Raw genomic sequence first — 21,199 nt, 5'->3', positions numbered from 1 at the left:
AGTTAGTCATTAAAGATGCTGACAAAAAGCACAAATGCACAAATATTTCATTTTTCAATTAATCTCCTGACCCCAAAACCCACCGGCAGGTTTGAGAAGCCCGTTATCTGTAAAGAAAAAAATCAACAAAATTACACCATTTACTGTGTAAAATTACAGTATTTCACCTAAATCCCTTTATTCTACATTTCTTATTTTTCAAAAAAATGCTAAAAGCAAACCATTTTCACTAATCAGACTCTGTAAAAACAAACAATTCTGCGCCCCTCAGGGTAACTATAGAGCAACAAGTGCAGCTAACAGTCATGTGACAATAACTCAGACTGTTTGGCTGAACTGCTGGTCATGTTTACACAGAGCAGATAGGAGAGTGGAATCAAAAATAGAAGTAGAACAGTGTCTATAGTATGTAGAGTTACCATAACATGGGCACCTAAAATGCATAATCAGAGAAATTAAACTCCTTTTTCATGATTTGTGACATTATACGTTTGTTTTGCTTCACAAAATATCCACAAAAATGGTGCTGTTTCTGTAGAGAGGCAGAACTTTATATTGTAGTTGAAAGTGTGACAGAGGCAAAAAAACACCAGAGGGTTAATTTATTCAAAGCACCTTCAGCACAGAACATGCATGAGATGAATGCAAAACCAAAGTCAAGTCATCACTGAGACACAAACTTATCAGTGAAAATGTGAGATTTTATCTGCAGATTTCAACCGGTACTGTATAGAAATAGTCCTGGACTATTTCTGAAAAAGGAACATGATTTCACAGCTGTGACATGACTGAAAATGTTGTTTTTTTATGGCTCATTTGCTCCCTCCATACACATGCTCTGTCCATTGAATACAATTATCAGATACTCCAGTCTGATCAGATTGTATGACCGTGTATTGCCTTGTTTGTTCAACTACCATTTGTTGGTGAACGATGCATTTTCTTTTATTTTGTAGCTGGTTGGCGAATTAAATATGCAGTTTTCTTTATCTCTGATTTCTTTTGCATGTGTCCTGATACTTGTTCAAATTCATCCTGGCAATTTCACTTGACTTGTGCCATGACTTTTTGATTATTCTACACATTTTGCCATGGTAACCATATCATTCCTGTTCCCCCCTCCTGCCCGCCCACATCCTCGTCCTCTGTTGTTCGTCTGACTCGCCTGAATAAAAGTTCCCATGATGCACGGTGCCACCACCTCCACTGTTTCGTCGGCCTCGACCCCAGTCACCAATGTTCCTTTCGCTGAATCTGCCGCCTCGAATCAGGTTTGCTCTTTCATTTCAGTTCTCTTTTATTTTAGCTCTGTAGTCCTGTTCAGTCTTCTTTTTTTTCTCCCATTGGGTTAAATAAAAACTCCTGCCTGTAGAGAATTGTTTTCACATTTCATCTGTCTGCACTTTTCAGTCTGTTGTCATGTGAGCAAATGAAAACAATCTTAAGATCAGTGACTGTTTTCATCTGAGTTTGGTGTCTCAGTCTTTATTGTTGCTCTGTTGATCGTTGGACACAGTATGTGCTCTGTCCACTCTGCTGTGATTAACATACATTTCACTATTTTATTTGTTGTCATATTCACTGCAGATATGTTCAGCTTTTAAACTCCAAAGCTCTATTAAGAGAAATAAACCCTTTTAGCTGATACAAACTTTCCCAGACTCCAGTTACAGATTTTGAGTTTATTTCATCGTCTAACTCCTGAGCTTGATGGATTAATCCAAAAGAGACACTTAGCAACTTTGTTTTTGTAAAACAGTCAGAATTTTTATGTGCAAAACCAGCGACCAAAATGTAAATTTATACATTTAGACTCAAGCGAAGACTGCACAGCTTTACAGTGTAGCTCAGTGTAAACAAGAAGAACATTAATTTACCTGAACTGAGCTCACTAGTTAAAGGTGTTTTTGTTTTGTTTTTACACTAAAATACTTGAAGAGGAACTGTATGATTAATGTCACCAACTACCTGGGTTTGCTTAGTGTAATCGTTTGTCAGTACTGACTTCTAGTGTCGAGGAAATTACTTCACAAAGCTTCTTCTAAAGCTGAAGAACAGACCCACTGCAACTTTGCATCAGTTTGTTTTAGTTTGTGCTCCTCTCTTTCCATCGATTCTGGTTTTTGAAGAGTAACAAAAACATTTTCCTCCATTTACATATTTGCTGCGGCTAATTTTGGTCATTGTGACAACTCAACATTGGACAAGCTCACATTGTTTTACAGCGTACTCAGTTACTGTGAATAACCTGAGAGCCGTGGGGGGGAAACACGGGTCTCCATATCTTTACTGTGATGATCAGGTAACTTCTAATCCAATGTCAGCCCAAAATGGCTCTCAGTATTTTCTGTCTGATTAAGATCTGAATATTTTCCAGCCAGAATAACAATAAAAGCTCATAATTTGACAGCTTTAATCAAGTTTGGTGCAAAAACAGCACAAAATATTAGGTGTTGGCAGCTTCAGCCTAACAATGAAGACAATACTTAATCATTATCTAGTGTATATCCATGAAAACAACCTCTGTCATGTCCTGATTAGGCTGAAAATATTACTCAATATGTGATCTACACACTAACAACCAGAATAATCTCCTTGTGAAGGCTATGAGCAGATATTTGTCTCAGTGGGATTCACTTCTCCTCTCTCCCCGCTCTCTCTCTTCCAGTAGACACCTCGGAGCTTCTGACTTCTGACCCGGTGGAGCTCCAGTGCGTTCCCATGGAAACCCATTTCTGCCCCGTCCCCAAACTGCTGGTGGCAGCTCCGGTGGCGCTAAACTCAGTAAGCCTTTCCCGAAACCCCAGTTAAAGTCCCTGCGATCTGCAGCAAACATGTGCCTCACCTACAGTGCACACTGACTGAGTGGCAATGTGAAACTCCTCCTACGATGTAATGAAAGTAAGAACGCTGCGACGGTTCATGCAATACAAGCCTGGACGTGTTACTGTTGCTTTAAAGCAGCCATCCTGATGCATACTGACTCGATCAGGCTGAGCAATAGAGCTCCCTCCTTCTTACAGCCATACATGCCCACACCTTAAAGTACAGCAGACATGTGCACACACGCACACACACACACACACACACATTCAAGACTAAAATGCCCTTTATGGGTTGGAGCCATCTCATGAGGCGACCCAACACATTTGACTGTTCCAAAGTCACAAACTCTGAAAAAATAATTCTGGAAATTCAGTCGGACCTTGCCGCTGGTCTACAACCATGACATGCTGTCAAGATGAAAGAGTGTTTCATATCATGTCATGTTTACGTTCTGAGATGACGACAGATGTAACATTTGTGTTGAACCATGTGAACCATTCAGTTTGTTCTCATCTTGCCTGATGAAACGTCAGTAAGGAGCTCATTTGTTTGTGCCTTTAGTTTGTCTGCTCGGCTGCAGAGGAGACTTAGTTTCAAAACAGTTTAAAACAGTTTAAGATGTTCTGAATAGCAATTAGAGGCAATATCGGTTAGAGAAATACTCCTAATTACAGGGATCTGCACTTAAAATTGACATTGTTTCGTTAATACAAAGCTTGATTTGAATCAGTTTTCGTCCCCACGTTTCACAGTTAGTATCTGGATTATAGCAGCAAATGAAGTATTGCTTGTCATGTAATGCAACAAATGTAGAAACTACTAACTGAGTCACATTAAATTGAGATACAATCAGGTCTGCTGAAGGAGCTGAGCAGACAAGATGTTTTAGGATGTGGCTCCTATTTCTTGACAATGATTGAAGAAACAAACTGCCTTAAAGCAGATGTGGTCATAAGGAGGCCCGACTCTGTTTAATTCTACCAGTAATACAACAAACAACTCAAATTATAGATTAAAACTGATGTTTCGTGAGTCACGATGTCTCATTTGTTATTATTTTTTAGTTTGGAATTGACTAAAAGCAAAGATTTGTTTGACATGATTCTCTATCCAAGCAACATTCAACTTACCTGAAATCGTAATAACAACTAAAGAATAATCCTCAGTCAGCTCTAAGTATGCAGACTTTTAGAATTGGCACCGTTTAAACTTTTACACCTGATGTCAGTTGTTGCACAAAATGGAAGCTGGATTTGTTTCCTGATGTTGTGCCTAAAGTCTGTGCTCCATGCAAGGAGCCGCCCCGATTAATGCAATACCTAAAAAAATATTCCACACAAATGTCTCGCTGTCAAACGCAGCAATGCATTTTTTAAAAGGCAGTTTGTTTGTGTAATTATCTCCTTTCATGAGGCTTTTGGATTGAATTAGTGGCACAAGATTTTTATGTTTTTTGGCTCTTCAGGGAGAAAGCTTAGAACTTGAAAATGTCCTGTCCGACTTTAAAATGTCTCGTCTTTTCTACTGATGTGTCCTTTTTGTCAAAAGTCGCGAGACTCTAAATATTGAAGCCACAGTTGTTGTAACCAGAATCGAGTTGTGGTAAGGTTTGGAAATGTGGGAATAAATCACCTGTTTGATGTCTGATGGTTTAAAAAAAAATAGAAAAAAAAGAAGATGGATTTTAGGTTTTCAAGTGTCTATAAGGAATTGCTTTGTAGGTGAGAAGAATTGAACTCAACAGCTTTGGAAACTGGGCTGAAATCACTTCTATCCAAATTCAAATGTGCCTCTTTTCAAGTCTCCTCAAACCACCACTGTCAATACACTGTAAGAACAGACCAGTGCTCGAGATAGATGTGTTATTTGGTACAATATTCTAATAGAAAATCACATCTGTGCTAGTTTCTTCTCTGAGACAGCTGTGCTGTCTTATTGTTAATGTAAAGGAATAAATCAGTGAGTTGTGTGCATACGTAAGTGTGTCGACAGAGACACTGAATCACATATTTGGTTAGTTGTAAATGCTGCAGATATTACGGCATTTCCCACTGAACATTATTCATTTTAAATAATGTTAATGTGTTGTGAATGTATCTAATGCAAAAACTCTACACATGCCCTTCTAAGAGACAGGCATGCTGAAATGTAATGATTCACTATATATAGACTATTTCTGAGGTCACATAGGTACCATGCTGATACTGTGTTAAGACATATTAAAGTATGTGTATTGTTATATAGATTTATATTTAATGTCAATGGGTGGTGTGACTACTTTTAGAAATATCTTTCACTCTCAGAAAAGGTAGAGAAAAATTGTACTCTTTGCAGTACAGTTGTACACCATTCAGGTACATTACAGTACCATTTTCTTGCCAGTCGGTTTTGTACCCCTGCCCTCGAACGCACCCGAAGTGGCCAAGATGCACTAAAAACAAAACCTAAAATCATCGGGCAGAAATTGAAAAAGTCAGTGTGCTACTTTTATCTCTTTGTTTCACACGATGTGGACTGAACGACGCTGCAGTCGTGTTTCTGTTTACTCTCGCTGTGGAGTGTAGACGGACGTCCAGCAGGAGCTGCTGGTGCTGCAACAAGTATGTAATCCCTCACTGGTTTCCCACCATCAGAGCTACCAGCTGATCAGTTGGGCGAGTTAGAAGCCCTGATTAACCCTGGCTTGGGAAAGTCAACGCTTTTCCCCCACCATCTGGACGCCTCAATTAGTGTTTCACCTTAACTGCAGCACTTCTTTGCTTTCTTTCCAAGTCAGATGAGAAGATCGATGCTGCTCTCTTGTTTGTGCAGTTGATTATGAAGCTAAAAAACAGGCCTGGAACCGTATAAAAGTGACAAAGAAAAACCAAACGGCTCCTCTACGGCTCACTAATCAGCACAGTGCATCTTGTTTGTTCGGTCACTGTGCAAACAGTTGTGTAGAGCGACAGTTTGTAGCTTTAGTGTGTCTTATTTATGTTAACTGTTTCTGTTCTGGGGTTCTTCACAGTGAAGTTATCAGGCAGCAGCAGCGCAACCAGAGGCGAGAAACTGTTCATTAAGTAAGAATTACAAGAAGAAAATCCAGCTAAAACCATAAACTGTCGTTATTCTGACTCAGTGTCTGTACAAAAATATGCAAAGAGGACAAAAATTGGGTAGTTAGTGAGCTTTAGAGCAGCCGAAAAGGAGGTTGTTGGTCAACTTTTAACTAAAAATATACATACAACATAATAAAAAAAACTTGATATATATATATATATATATATATATATATATATATACAGTACCCAGCAAAAAAATGTATTTATAAAAAAAAATAAATCAACTAAGAATGTAAGAATGTAGATGACAAAAGAAAGATAATTAGACTAACAGCACAATTAGAAATTGAAATAACCATGTGACAGGTAGAGTGTGTGAGAGTTTTATATAATCTTAGTTTTTTTTCAGTTTCACATTGTGTTGTGCTGCTTTCCATAAGAAAATGGCTACACAATATACACCATCAGTCAAATGTTTGGTTTTTGGTTTTTATTTAATTTTTTATACATTGTAGATTAATACTGAAGACATAAACCTATAAAAGAATACATATGGAACTATGTTGTAAACAAAAAAGTGTTAATCTTCAGTATTAATCTACAATGTAGAAAATAATACAAATAAATAAAATGCATTGAATGAGAAGGTGTGTCCAAACTTTTGACTGGCAGTGTAGATATATTTAATTTTATTTGTTTATTTATTTTTTAATTGAGATTAATGAGTGATTAACTAGAATTTCTGTATTTATTCCCTCCTGACAGTTTTTCATCACAATGTGTGATAAAGATGTGGGTTCAAAATAAATGTTATAAAGATCTAAATACATCAGTAACACAAAAGTAGCTTTTATTTCATGCTGTTTATATGCAAAAATCATGTATATAAATTTATATTCAGCTTTTACATATGTATATATACACGACACAAAAGTATGTTAACAGTACAGTGAAATCTAAAGTTAACATACTTATATATATATATATATATATATATATATATATATATATATATATATAAATAAAAAAATAAAAAAAATAGCACAAAATAAAAACTACAGTCAGCTCAGCCACTAAACTCTGTGTTAAGTCGAGCTAATTTTCTCCAGGTTAAAGCTTCATATTTTCTGTGCAGACATGAGAGTGATGATCTGATCATCTAACCCTCAAAAACAAGTAGTATAGAAGTGAAAATGCTGCAGTATCCGATTATTACCTTCCATCTGCAAACAGTGTGTAGCCCCCTGCATGCCGCTTACCTTCTCTCTGAGCAGCTCCAGTTTTCCTCATCGGTGAAATTGATAATCAGAATGTCCAGAAAAATGAGTTTGTCTTAAATCTACTGAAGACTAGCTTTGTCCAGCCAAGAGAACCCCCACCCCGCCCCCATCATCAGTATGCCTTCACTGACTGCTGTCCAGCTGGAAATACAGAATACTTGATTTATAAAAATGTGCCTCTTGAGGGCATTTGAATTTTTCAGTACACTTTAGTGTATTTAACGATGCTTCAGAGTGAGGAACTGTGGTGTGGCACGAGAAAAAAAATAGTTCTTACCTCTCTCCCTCCCTCATTCTCTCGTACTTGATTTCCTTTAGGCCTCGCTGTATTTTCCCACACGGTCCTGAATCCTAACTGTGGATCTCTGAAGGCTCTGATCCTCCAGTCAGATCCTTTAGCGTCGCAGTTAATTCAGTCCTGAGAATACAAATAAACAAAAGGCCTTACTTCTCGATCACTGTACAAAGATGTGATAGCTGTGTATGAAAATGACATGTATTACTTGTAAGTTAAGCTTTTTTTTTATCTGACATTAAAAAAAAACACAGCATGGAATAATTAAAAAAAAACTCATTTATATATAGTTAATAGTTTGTGTAGACTGACAAGAAAAACAATATGATATGAAAATCGTTTGTACACAATGATGGAGTCATTGTTAATGGTAATAGTTGCTGTTGCTATGGCAACAAAATGACAACATGGCTACCTTTCTATTATCCTGATAGTGAATTTTTTCACATTAATTAAAATAACATACAACACTAACTTATTCAAAAAGGGAATGTCTAATTAGTTTGTCTTGTTATTGCAGCGTGATTAAATATTTTATATGGAAAACTTAAATCCTTGTAATATCCAAAGGTCCTTAGGGGAGGTCAGGTGTTTATTTTGTTTTGTTTATTTGACCTTAGTTGTCGTTTTTTTTTCTTCTGTTTTGTTTTGTTTTTTTCTTGTACATGGTGTTTTTGAGAAATAAGAATGGACTTTGGCTTTTAAAGCAAACACCTTTCTGTCAGGGAGGTAAAGAGGCTTTTGGACTGACTGAAAGATCTTTTTCTGTAAAGTCAAACTCGTCTGCAGACCGGACAGCCCGGCTCAGAGCCTTCATGGGTGAGTTCTGTTTCAGTTTAGGCCCAGAAGGCGGTCCAGAAGCCTCTTCCTGCCCAGCTGTGCTGGGTGATGTCGATCCTTGTGGAGGTGTATACGAATGTGTGACGTTCACCTTGTTTGCACTTATGTACATAACTATGTCAGAAATACTCAAAATTTATTTTGAATAAATACAGAGAAAAGAGCTGATTAAAAAATCAAATCAATGTATTGTTAATGATATGTCTATTGTTTTATTACAGTGTGAGATGATTACTTCTGGGGATCTGTCCTTTTGTTTGTTTGTTTGTTTGTTTGCTAGAGCCCTGTTCCCTGCCAAGCATGGCGCCGCCCAGCTGTAAACTACAAATGATTTGCTTCAAAAAGCTTTTTTCACTTCAGTTACTGGATCAGCTTTGGTTCAGTAACATGTGACCCTGAGATCAAAGAGGAGAGATGGATTAGAAGAAAGAGTTCTAACTTTGTTTGTAAAAGCTCAGCATGAATCCACAGCAGCAGCAGACACTTTCCTCTCTCCAGTAAAGCACCAGAATAAAGCACAGAGAAGCTCCACCTGCAGGCTGAAAAACAGCCAGAAAATACCAGGAGCAGATATAAAATCAGACCACAGAGGAACATGGATGTGTTCACAGGGTTTTAAATTCACTTTCATTTCTGTCATTTTGTGATTTTAGTTGTTCTAATTACTTGCTCCCTTATTGTCATTATCCAAAACAACAATAAATCTGAATTCTCCTCAGGATTTTAGTCAAACAACCTGGTTTTCCAATGTTACTCTTGCAGCAGCAGCAGCATCCTTACGCAACTCTGTTCCTGCAGATTTGGACATGTGATGCTTTTCAATTGCTCTTAAAGCCAGCGATTTTGTTGCCATGGCACTTGTCCTAGCGGTGGATTGACTGAGTCATCCTGGTGAATCGGTTCACAGCCCTCTGACTGTTGAATATGAACTTCAAAGCGTCCCTGTGCAGAGACGGGTCTGTGAACGACGTGTACCCAAAACTCACCAAAGCTTCTTCGCTATGACTCACCAGCTCCCGTCATCACTGCGTACAGAGAAGTACATGTGGGTGTCCAGTCGCCAAACCACTACATCAGATTGTGATTCAAAATTGATGTGTTGCTACCGTTATTTTCAGCTGTAGTTGTGCCTTTATTGTGCAAAATGTACTTTATGTTCTACATTTAATTGACTAAAAACAGCACATGTACCGAGCGTGTGTAAAACTTATCCCTTTATTTAAAATCCTTTGTCGGTGAGTCTTTAAATTGTTTTTGTTTTTTTTTTTTTAAATTGGGTACAATCACAGACTGAATGGCAACCGGTGGAAGACGATGAGGGCCAAAGACTGTTCAGGACTAAGCCATATGAAAACTCTCTCGGACACTCTAGGACAGACTTGAACGTGACTGCTGTTTCTTAGTCACCTTTTGTTTCACTCTGTTTTCTGCTTGTGGTGCTTGTATGTGCTGCTGTGCTACATGCCAATTTACTTTGCAGTGTATAGCTATTAAGAGTAAGTTACTGTGCCTATGATGAGTTCTGCGATTTCTGTTTGACCTTAAATAAACCACATCATTGTGACACTCCTGTTGTGTGTTTTGTTATTCATTAGATTTTTTGGGGGTTTTTTTGTATAGAGCTTAATTTTTCTCCTGAATTGTGAGTTTTTTCTTGTTAACCCCGATGTGAATTAATGATATTTACATTAATTGAAGTTGCAGTGGACGTCATTGACGTGTCACGCAAAAAAAATTAACAGTTTGCATCAGTCTTTTTGAGTTATGATGCCTTCTGATTAAATTATGTTCAACCAACAGACTAGATTTAGCTACAAGAATTATTAGCTTTTCCTCTTCAATCAAACTCATTTTTAATTACTTCAAATTAATAGCATAAACATAAGTGTTTAGTTGCTCCAAAAACACTTTTAAATGTAACATATTTAATTACTGAAATTATGAATGCATTTTAAAACATCTTGCTCTAATTATTCAGTATGTCTTGGCTTTTTCATGTTTTTGTTCAGGTTTTTGGGCCGTTACATCACTGAGATAGATAGATAGATAGATAGATAGATAGATAGATAGATAGATAGATAGATAGATAGATAGATAGATAGATAGATAGATAGATAGATAGATAGATAGATAGATAGATAGATAGATAGATAGATAGATAGATACTTTATTCATCCACCTGGGTAAATTCCATTTCAATTCGTACCATTGTTCTCCTATAGAATCAGATTCCGATTCAAACATACGGCTGAAAATGGCAACTCTCCACTATGTAGTAGAGAGCAGTTTTACAGTGTTTGAGGAGAGTTGTAGGTGAGCTGGTGTGCTCGAGCTTCCGCAAACGAGGAGCGCTGAGCGGAGGGAGGAGCAGGGATTATGTAGATCTGCACATTCTAGAGGAAGCAGAGATGCAGAGTTACATCTAATCCATTTTAATGACCCTTTCACACAGCGCACAACAATGGCACAGCTGCACTCTGAAAGCCATTATTTCCAATTGCTTGCTCTGCTCCATGGCAGCAAGTTCAGTGAATTAGAAGTTTGACCACTGTGCATGAGACCTCCGGAGAAAGTGTTTACTATCCAACTAGGCATGCCAGGTGTGTGCCATAATGCAGAAATAAGTATTTGTATGCATCTTTGATATACAGAGAGAAGTTTAAAGGGATTTAATCAACAATCTGTAAGGGAAAATTCTAAAGGAAAAGGGTCATATAAATATGAATCAGTTTCTTCAGAATGTCATGAAGTGTAAGAAACTGTTGAAATGTACATGTTTAATCATTTAGCAAAAAGATGTTTATGCAATAATTTACCAATGGTTAAAAATGAAAATAATATTAGATGGTAATAGTTGTAGAATGACTGTTTTCATTACAGTTGAACAAATACTTAGTTTAAAGTCTCTCTCTGGTCATTGATTAAGTTCTTAAACACTCATCTCTATACATCAAAGTACAAACTTACAAGTTTTATTGTTCAGTAAAAATTCTCTCTGGAATCCACAGCAGCAAAATAGGTGGAGATGTCAAAACCTCTAGTGAGACTCTATCAGTAATAGATCACCATGACATACACTATCAGTCAAAAGTTTGGACACACCTTCTCATTCAATGCTTTTTATTTATTTGTATTATTTTCTACATTGTAGATTAATTCCATATGTATTATTTTATAGTTTTGATGTCTGCAGTATTAATCTACAATGTAGAAAATAATTAAATAAAAACAATTAAATGAGAAGGTGTGTCCAAACTTTTGACTGGTAGTGTATGAGTACATATCCACATGTAAATTCACCATCTCACAGCCGTACTTATCCAAATCTAAGTCCATTATGTCATAGTTCACAGTCACAGTTATACAATAGTTTAAAATCACAAAGAGCAATTAATCATAACATCATTATAACTTTATAACATATACATATCCATATATAAATACATCAGGCCTTGTTGGCTGTCTTTATGAGACCTTTGATTGATTGATTGATTGATTGATTGATTGATTATATTTTTTAACCTTGTGTTTTTTGTAATTCTTGTCCTGCTTCTTTCACGCCTTATCTTATCTTTCTTATCTTATCCTATCTTATCTTAAAGCTGCTGTTAAATCATTAATTACATAGCAGCAGTCCTCAGGCTGAGTCCTGAACTCCATCACAGCTGTCAGGATATTTTTATTTTACTGTTAGTGGCCAGATTATCATTACCTGTGAACAGAATTATCAGTATTTATTGAAATCATCAGTTAAGCATCAGAATTGAAGAGGCCTTCCGGATGAGAGGTTAACTGTCTTCAGTAACCTAAAAGAGAAGTCCAGTTGCTTTTTATATAAGCTTCTAGGATTAATTATCATAAAACAGAACCTCTAACTACTATGGGATCATTTCCCTCAATGGGTACAGGTTCTTTGCAGCAGCTGTGAAGGTTTTTTGTTCAGATTAAAAGAATAAAAGCCTCCTGTAGAGGGGCTTTTATTGTGAAAGCCGCGTCTCCGGCAGCCTCGTTGCGGAAGCTGTTCTCTTCAGGAAATCAGTTGGAGGAAAAAGCTTTTCTTTCTGAAACCAAACCTGCCCTGCTCGCACTCAAACAACCACCGCGGCTCGGACAAACTGCAGCCCATGGACCGTCGGATCGCAGTGCTGAACCTGCGTCGATAGCACCGCCCGGCTGCCGAGGCACCGGGCCGGGCCGGAGCCAGAACCAGGCCCGGACAGAAGCAGCGCTGCGACCCCGGGCTGCTGCGAGAGGGAGTGGGCATGCTGTCCGTCTGCAGGGGAGCTGTACCGTGGATGACCGTGACCTGCTGTCTGTAGTCGGACAGCCAGTGTTCTGATGAGTCCCCGGTGCTGGTGGTCCGTCGGATCGGGTGTGAAGGCTTGAAGCTCCGGGATGGCACAGCGGGAATTCGGCCAGACGAGAGCTAGCTTCACGGCTAGCTAACAGCGGAGTTAACGGACTTTTCCTCGCTAACGAGCGTCAGAAAAACAGCAAGTATGAGTAGCGGAGCCGGGTTTATGTGAATGAAGAGAGGTTATTTCATATCGCCTAACTGTCTCCGGTTCGCTCGTCCGCTCCTTTAAAGGCCTGATAAATGTTTCTGGAGCGAGTATAGCGGTGTAGCTAAGCTAAGTTAGCCTGCCTCGACCGCCCCAATGAAAGAATACAAAGTTGTCGTGCTGGGCAGCGGCGGCGTCGGTAAGTCCGCGCTCACCGTGCAGTTTGTCACCGGCACCTTCATCGAGAAGTACGACCCGACCATCGAGGACTTCTACCGAAAGGAGATCGAGGTGGACTCGTCGCCCTCCGTGCTGGAGATCCTGGACACGGCGGGGACGGAGCAGTTCGCCTCCATGAGAGACCTGTACATAAAGAACGGGCAGGGCTTCATCCTGGTCTACAGCCTGGTCAACCAGCAGAGCTTCCAGGTACATGAGCAGCAGCACACACCTGGAACCGGCAGACATAGGTGGTTCTAAGAGCTTCTGGAAACAGCAGCTGGACTTCTCTTTTTGGTTCCTGCAGTCTGACAGAAGAGAGCTGCTGTTTACTGAAGCTCTTCAGATCACCTACTAACTGGGAACCAACACAGACATGCAGCTGTAGGTGGCTAATCAGGACGTCTGGACTCTTTACTACAACATGTCCAGACCCTCATCTACTTAGTTCTGCTATTTGCACCATCCAAATTTCACTTTGTTATTCAAAGACAAGACAAAGATACAAAAATCCAACCTAGTGACTCTGTCCATTGATTTAAAATGCTGCTTTCACTGTCTCTTTGAATCATCATTTAGTGTGAAGCAGTAATTCACTCTAGATTACCTTCTGTATATAAATATACAGGCTTAGCACGACCAAAACTTTGAATGTCTGCAAATTGGATTTCACACACTTAGTGTAGTGTAATAGACCTGCAACAACTAGTGGATTAATAAACAAATATTTTGGTAATTGATTAACTGATTTAGTCTAAATTGTCTGATATCACCTTTTGAAAATGGGAATATTTTCTGCTTGTTTTCCTCCTCCATGACAGTAAATTGAATATGTTTGGGAGCATCATCTTGGTTGACATTTTCCGCAATTGTTTTAAATATGTTATATATCAAACAGCTAGTCAGTTTATTGAGAGAATAATCAACAATGGAAATAATCGTTAGTTGCAGGTTTAGTAAAGACTGTAATACTTGTGTAATGATGCGGTGGCATAATGACTTTGGAATGTCGTCGCCACTGGACCGTAAATCTTCCTTTAGCTGTGCTTGTTGAGTAATTTTTTTGCTGCTTCTTGTATTTCTGCATTTTCTCTTTTGTGGTGTATTATGCGAAATGATTTTACATAAACCACCTGTCAACTTTTTGCTTGTCATTGTTTTTACAACTTTTAACAACTATTTCACGTCTGCTAACACAGTTTACTCAACCCACGCTACCCCTCATAAAACATTGAGGATTTCCAAGAGGAATCGCACTCATGTTCCTCTTTTTCTCGGCCTTTCAGGACATCAGACCGATGCGAGACCAAATAGTGCGAGTGAAGCGCTTTGAGAAGGTGCCATTGATCCTGGTCGGTAACAAAGTCGACCTGGAGTCTGAGCGCGAGGTCGCCGGGTCAGACGGACGAGCTCTGGCTCAGGAGTGGGGCTGCCCTTTCATTGAAACTTCCGCCAAGAGCAAGACCATGGTGGACGAGCTGTTCGCAGAAATCGTCCGACAGATGAATTACTCCACGCTGCCGGAGAAGCAGGAGCAGTGCTGCACGGCCTGCGTGGTGCAGTGAGGAAGAGGTACGGCCTTCCTTTAATAAGCTTTGCATCCACAGCACAGTTGGCCGCTCGCTAATTTTACAAAATGTGCTAAAATGTCCCTGCAGCGGCTGTGCAAAGCTACTCCTCGAGCTGAGCAGAAATGTGTCATGTGGACGAGTGTGTGGCGTTTGAGTGCGGCGTGAGGGAGAGGAGAGATTCGGCTGGAAGTGAGAAAGACGAGTGGGTGGTGCTGCTCGGCGCAAACCGTTACTTTAGCTTGTTATCATTAGATCGCAGAAAGTATGCGGCATGAAGAACACAACTGTCGGAGCAGCTCACGGCCGGGAGGAAAAAGGCCCCGGAGAGCAGAGGGTAATGAAGCAGCGAGTCCTGTGAGGCGAGCCGCACAGAGAGGAAAGTGTAACATCCTGAAAAAGAAATTGTGTTCCAAAACAGGAACTTCGCTTTAGATTCTGTGAGAGATGCTGCCTGCGTTCACCGCTGCACACCAGCCCTTTAAACTTCGCGTCGTCATGCGGGTCAAAATTGACCCGTTTTAATTTGAAAATGTGGGAAATAAATATATTTTCACAGTGAAACTTCTGATGTCCACATTTTCAACATTTTTGGGAAATGTTTGAACATTTTTTGGTGGAAAAAAGAAATGTTAAAAATGTTTCTTAAGAACATTCACACAAAAAAGAGAATATTAGAAGTTTTACCTATATATATGTAATCACTTTAGATATTTTTGGGGTTTTTTTTGGAAGATTTTTACTCATTTTTTGAAAATATTTACAAGAATTTTCTTACCAAATTTGGGGGATTTTTTTTTTTTTTTTTTAACAATAAAACGTCTAAGGAATTATTGGAATTTTCTTCCTGAAGGTTTTGCAAATTTTCAGAAATTTGATGAATTTTTTTCCTGAATTTTTGGATTTTTTTCAGACAAGGAAACAATATTTTTTGGTGCCCGTAAATGAGGACAACAGGAGCGTTAAACCTGTTGCATTAGCTTCATCTTTGCTGTTTTTTTTCTCTCTGTCTTTTCTTGAAACAGATGCATCATTTGTCTGGAACACCACAAGCATTTTGGATGAACCATGAACCTGGGGACAAACCTGACTTTCAACTCTGCTGACACAAACTTGCCGCAGCTGGTAAAGTTTCTGCTCGAGCTGGTTTCTGACTGTCTGTCACAGAGCACATGACAGGAAAGACGTCGGTCCTATTTTTGATATCATAACTGTTAGAAGATGTTTCTGCTGCAACCTCGACGGCCTTTGTGATGACCCAGAAGGACTCAGACAGACTGACTTGTGAGAACAGCCATCTGTGAATTTCTCCTCTTTTTTTTCCCCCCTCCTTGTAGATGGAAATATCCCTGAAATACTAAGCAGGAGTGTTTGTGAGGTTGCAGCTTCTTTTTAATGCTGCTTTAATCACTATTATATTCTTTATTATTACTTGTATTATGTCTGGAGTTTGAAATTTGACAAAGTATTTCATAATATTGAAGCATTTTGACTTTTAAGCATGCATACTTCCACCAGTTTGCTGCTGAGGTGTACTGCTCACCTTATTTTAAATATCTTGTCCTAAATAGTTCTTTTTAAACAAATTTACAGCAGTATGTGCTGAGTGTTGTTTTGTTTGTTTTTTTTTTAGCTTTAGGACACTTGTGTAACTGTGGATTAAACCAGTAATATTTACATCAAGGGAGAATTTACGTTCTATTATCGCAGTAACCTGAAGCAGCTAAACTCATCTGAAAACATGCTCGCTCAAAAGTGAAAATGTTTATTCTACTTAATCAACTTGAAGTGATGAGGATGAGCCATTTTTCTGTTTTTAGTCTGTCAAAGTCTCTACAAGGCATGACTCGTGTGGACGCAGGTCTTCCATTTGCCGTTTTCTCCGGGAGTTCTGTGTGGGAGAACGATGTTGGAATGACCAAAGGAAGCTCGCAGTGCATATTTGTGTTTGACTACATAACGTGTGTTGCTTTAAAATTCAAGAGACGCCGATTTCTTGTCATCAAATAACTTCCTCTCCCACGTGGTTTGAAAATCTCTGGCACAGTAATTCAGATTTAACTTTGTATTTTTCTTTTTCTTACAGTAACCTATTTATTAAAGACTAATGACATGGGTAGCCAGTTTTAAACTTTTAATTTTATACTAGTTTTTGCTTTTTTGTGAGTTTTCAGGACCGATATGTTGCGTTTTTGTTTTTTTTTTTTTTTGAAGCTGAAAATTTAACAGAGCCTTAAAATTTCTGTTGCACCCTGGTCTCATGTTTCCTTTCCCCCCTTGAAGATAAACAGCTGTCATCATTTGGTAATAAACGTGCTGGACTCTGCTTTTGTGACGGGACACAGATACACTTTTATCTTCCATAAGGAATCTCAATATGATCATTTCTCAGTTCAAAATGTGGAAACAAAAAGTTGAGTTTCCACCTTTTTTTAGTGCCAAATTATTTCTACTGGTCAGATCACCCAGTTTGGGAAACATTTCTCTAACAAAAATGGAGACTGTCAGGTTTATTCTGTGTGAAATGAAAGTAGCTTAATCTAATAGAGTGTACTGATTAATTGTTAACTTTTAAATTAATCAACAAATGTTTGGATAGTCTATTTGAGGAAATTCGAGTAGAAACAAATCTTAATTTTCCGAATCTGTTTTTTAAATGTGAATATTTTCAGGTTTCATTTACTCCTCTATGACAGAAACCTGAGTATCTTGTGGACAAAACAAGACATCTAAGGACATCATCTTGGCCTTTGGGAGACAATTATCGACATTTTTCACCATTTATATTTTATATCCCAATAAACCAATCAATTAATCAAAAACAATAAGAACGATCCTTAGTTTGGGTCCTATATTCTAACTAATCATGCTGCTATGAAAGATGTAAACATTGGTTTTAATTTACGGGACAGTTCATTATTTTATTTTAAATCTTAGAATAATATTTACATGACGTGTTAATGTCCCCCGAAGGTGACAAAGAATCAGCCTGTGTGCGGATCGTTTGGGTGAACTAAACTTCAGTCAGCATGCTGAAAAATCATAAGGTGATCCAGATTAACAAATTTTTAGTGAAAGTAGTAAAAGCAGGCTTTTCTAATGTGTCTATGGTGGTTTTTATGTGCTAGAAGACAAATCATTAACCCTGTAAAACCCACTGTTGCAGAAATGCATAATTTAAAAAAAAAAAAAAATATATATATATATATATATATATATACACACACATAGATATATGGTTTATTTATCTTTTTGTTCATTTTCTTCTATATTTGGGTTTATATATTATTTATATTTTTTGTTTTGTTTTTTTGCTCATTTTTTTTCTATATTTGGGTCTTATAGGGTTAGTGTAATGTGTGGCCATAGGTGAGCTGGTGTGCTGGGCTGCAGTGAGAGAGGACAGGCCTTCATAGATCCGCACAATCTAGAGAAAACACAGACCAGTGTAGAGTTATGTCTAAGCTGTTTTGAGTCAGGAGGGAAATATTTTTATGGAAAACACACAGATGAATTTTTAGAGTTTAAATCAATGACTGGAGAGAATTTTTCAGGGTAAAAGCAAAGTGTAGGGCAGAAGAAATGCACCTGTTTCCACTTATGGACTCAGGTGTTCATATATATATGTAGAGAGAGAGAGAGAGAGAGTTTCTGAGTCCTGTAATAATTCCTCTTCTTGCCACAAAGAGACCTGAACATAATTCACTGTGTGGTTTTTGTGCAAAGATATTAAGAGGTCTCAGCAGTCAGAGTTAGAAGATGGTGTTGTTTTGGTGTGAGATCCTCTCTTCGTTTCACTGCATGTTGATAATTGTTTACATATAGAAACCTGATAGGGTTGATTCACACTGCTGAAGTGATCAAATCACAGCAGCCAATAACTCCTTCAGTGGATACATGTGGTATTTATTTTACATTTAATTTAAAAATGTAATCCATTGTAAAGTTTCTAAATTACGCACTACTGTTTTATTATACTAATATTTATACACACTGTAACAAATTGCTGTAAAAATACAGCATATTTTGTACAGTAATATACTGTTCTTTGTAAATACAGCTGAATACTGCAAATGTATGTGTTTTTAAAGAACAAAATATTAACAGCAAACTACCGTACAATCTTACAGCAGATTACAGTATTTTTCTGGTTTGGGTTGTTTTGAGTGTGACTATTGGTGCAGCCCCACCGTTACTCGTCTCAGCAAGTTTTCCTGCACATCACCGCATTTAGCAAACGGTCAACACAAAGAAGTGACGAAGTAGGTTTAAAATAGTATGTATCAGTGATTTTACTCATTACTGAGGGAAGAATTGGGAGAAAAGGAAGAACTGAGGACGACAATTTTCGGCCGGCTCAGACCTGCAGGGACCATCTGTAGCTGATCCATCCTGCTCCGGTTCACTGAACAAGGTAACTGTGGTTTTTGGAAAAAGTCAGCCTTACTTTTAATTCTGTCAGTCTATTTTATGTTTTATTCTTTGACAGTAACATAAACATAGCCAGTTAGTTACTGTTTGGTGTTAGCCACGAGTCGCTAGCATGAATGCTAACGTTTCCCACACTGTTAGCTAGCAGCTAGCTAGCTAGCAGCTAGCATGCTCCCCTTTGGCTGCAGAGTGGACACAACTTTGGCTCTCTCTTTTAAACCAGACCAGGAAAATGAATTTCTAAGCCACCAGATCCAGCTAGGTTAGGTTAGCTATCTCTGTCTTTCATGTAATTTTTGATCAACTATACAATGTGATGCTCCACTGATCTGTTATCACATCTCCACATGTACTTGTCTGCATTTGAGCATTTAGGTAATGCCAAGTTTTAAAAAAGGTCTGTAGGATGTGTCATGTTGCTTTTCTCTCCACTTAGGAAAGGTAAATTTGGGTGTCATGCAAACGGCTGCAAAAATTAGATTTAAATGTGTATTGAACTAAATAGCTGTTTTAAGTGGAACCCTCTGTTTTGCTTAATAATTTGTTTCCTGTTTTTGTTTGTATGTTTTTTGATTAATGTGACAGAGTTCCACATTAAGTTTAAGGGATCTTTGCCTGCCACACCTAATATACTCTTTCTTTTTCATTTCATTGTAGACGCTTTCTTGGTATTCAACCCTGAGAGGGGAACAAAGGCCAGTCAGGAGAAGGTGATGTTCGAGAGGTCTGGGAAGCTGTTCCAGAAAAAGGCACCTACTGTAAGTCCCCATGTAGCCTCCTTTATAAAAAGACTGATGGACTCTGAGTGGGACTTCATGTAAACCCACAGCACCTCACTTTCACAAAGCAAATACCAGTCAGCAAACAGATGTTCATGTCATTTTAAGGTAACAAGTCTCAGTATTGTGTTGGGTTCAGTATAAAATACTTCAGTTCCAGGTTTGTTCCATGACTAGGTGTTTATTGAACATGATCAAGAGTTATGAAAGACTGATTCTGAAGGCAGGGTACCTGAAATGTGATATGCAATTTTTAAACAGATTGTTGACAACCTGTTAAACATCATTAATTGTTTTTATAGATTTTATTTTACAAGACTTGAATTACTTGAAATGTGTTAGCTGCTGAATGTGTTCAATGCAGTAGTTAAATAATTTAATTGATATATATGTGTGTGTGTGTGTGTGTGTGTGTGTGTGTGTGTGTGTGTGTGTGTGTGTGTGTGTGTGTGTGTGTGTGTGTGTATCTTTTGTTACAGTTCCGGAAAAATGGAAACCAAACTCAGTGTACCTGAACTAGAACATGCAGAATGAGAACCTGTTCAGCATGAGGAAATGATTGTATGTTACTAAAATTTAATGGGTTAAATAGGTCAGTTCTTGAACTATGTTTGATACAGAGTTGGCTTTAATAAAAGCTTAATGTTGAAAAGTCATCTCTTGTCTGAGCCATTTCTATGCTATGCTATTTCCTGGGGCTTTCATTTTGAAAGCCCCAGGAAATAGCTCTCTAAACAGCATAATACTGTAATATTTTTTACAGTAATAAACTGTTGTTGTAGAATATGGTAGGATTACTGTAAAATAGTGCGCTGCTGGCAACTTTTACTGCCAGCTCTTTACTGTAAATTTACAGGGAGATTTCTTAGAGTGCACGTACATTAGGTCAGAATGTGCCTTTTACATTAAATCTGACATGTACAGCTTCATTTGATGACTTAAAGAGAAAACTAAGAGTTAAAATGTTCCATTGTCTAAAAATACCAGCTGTCACAAACAGGCCACACTTTCCACTTCCTCGTTGCAGTGTGTTTTTTCATGCACCGGTCTGGCAGCAGAGTTGAAGTTTTTTTTTTCTTGCATTTCTCGCTCATGATGCTGCTGCAGTTTCCCACAGAGCTGCCTCTTCCACGTCAGGTGGAGCTGCTCGGCGAGGCTCTGCATCCTTCAGAAAGCTGCCAGCTGCTGCTGTGTGACGTCTCTGAAGCAGCAGTCAGATCCTCCACCAACACAAGCTCCCTTAGAATGTCTCGTCCCGGTTCCTGCTGGGTTAGTCTGAACCACAACAAGGCAAAAATCATTACAGCTGCCTGCAGTATCATGAAGAAAGGGAATCATTTGTGTTGTCGTCTGACATGATTTGGGCCTTCTTTGTTCTCACAATGGCATGAAAATGTGTCTTCAGCTTCATCAAA

General features: G+C 38.4%; 2 protein-coding genes and 1 long non-coding RNA gene across 7 annotated transcripts in view; all 3 read left to right on the top strand.

Annotated features, from left to right (window-relative positions):
- Window positions 1–5,088, top strand: part of mbnl3 (muscleblind-like splicing regulator 3) — a 30,053-nt gene extending 24,965 nt beyond the window's left edge. For 2 of the 5 annotated variants that reach the window (XM_023283249.3, XM_035954220.2), the window contains exon 7: window positions 2,669–5,088. In XM_023283249.3, the coding sequence (XP_023139017.1) occupies window positions 2,669–2,811 (143 nt within the window). In that variant the 3' untranslated portion in view covers window positions 2,812–5,088. Of the gene's footprint in view, window positions 1–1,176; window positions 1,272–2,668 lie in introns of all 5 variants that reach the window. The other 3 variants (XM_055016757.1, XM_023283254.3, XM_055016756.1) reach the window with 3 other exon arrangements.
- Window positions 5,089–12,283: 7,195 nt separating this feature from the next.
- On the top strand, window positions 12,284–16,900 carry rap2c (RAP2C, member of RAS oncogene family). Its single transcript, XM_055016727.1, has 3 exons — window positions 12,284–13,216; window positions 14,293–14,578; window positions 15,600–16,900. Exons 1-2 carry the CDS (start codon window positions 12,944–12,946, stop codon window positions 14,569–14,571), a joined length of 552 nt encoding a protein of 183 aa, XP_054872702.1. The 5' UTR covers window positions 12,284–12,943; the 3' UTR covers window positions 14,572–14,578; window positions 15,600–16,900.
- A 2,105-nt stretch (window positions 16,901–19,005) lies between these two features.
- LOC129350373 (uncharacterized) lies at window positions 19,006–20,440 on the top strand. The gene is made up of 2 exons (XR_008603749.1): window positions 19,006–19,763; window positions 20,264–20,440. It is a non-coding gene; the product is annotated as an uncharacterized LOC129350373 (long non-coding RNA).
- The last annotated feature ends 759 nt before the right edge of the window (window positions 20,441–21,199 follow it).

This window comes from Amphiprion ocellaris, chromosome 13 (assembly GCF_022539595.1).
Source record: "Amphiprion ocellaris isolate individual 3 ecotype Okinawa chromosome 13, ASM2253959v1, whole genome shotgun sequence".
NCBI lineage: Eukaryota > Metazoa > Chordata > Actinopteri > Pomacentridae > Amphiprion > Amphiprion ocellaris.
The sequence above is the reverse complement of the archived record's forward strand: the minus strand, read 5'-3'. Positions and strand labels throughout refer to the sequence as shown.

Coding starts and splice junctions, on each gene's coding strand:
- rap2c (XM_055016727.1), top strand. CDS start 12,944: ATGAAAGAATACAAAGTTGTCGTGCTGGGCAGCGGCGGCGTCGGTAAG. Junction 13,217..14,292: donor TCAACCAGCAGAGCTTCCAG/GTACATGAGCAG, acceptor TCGGCCTTTCAG/GACATCAGACCGATGCGAGA.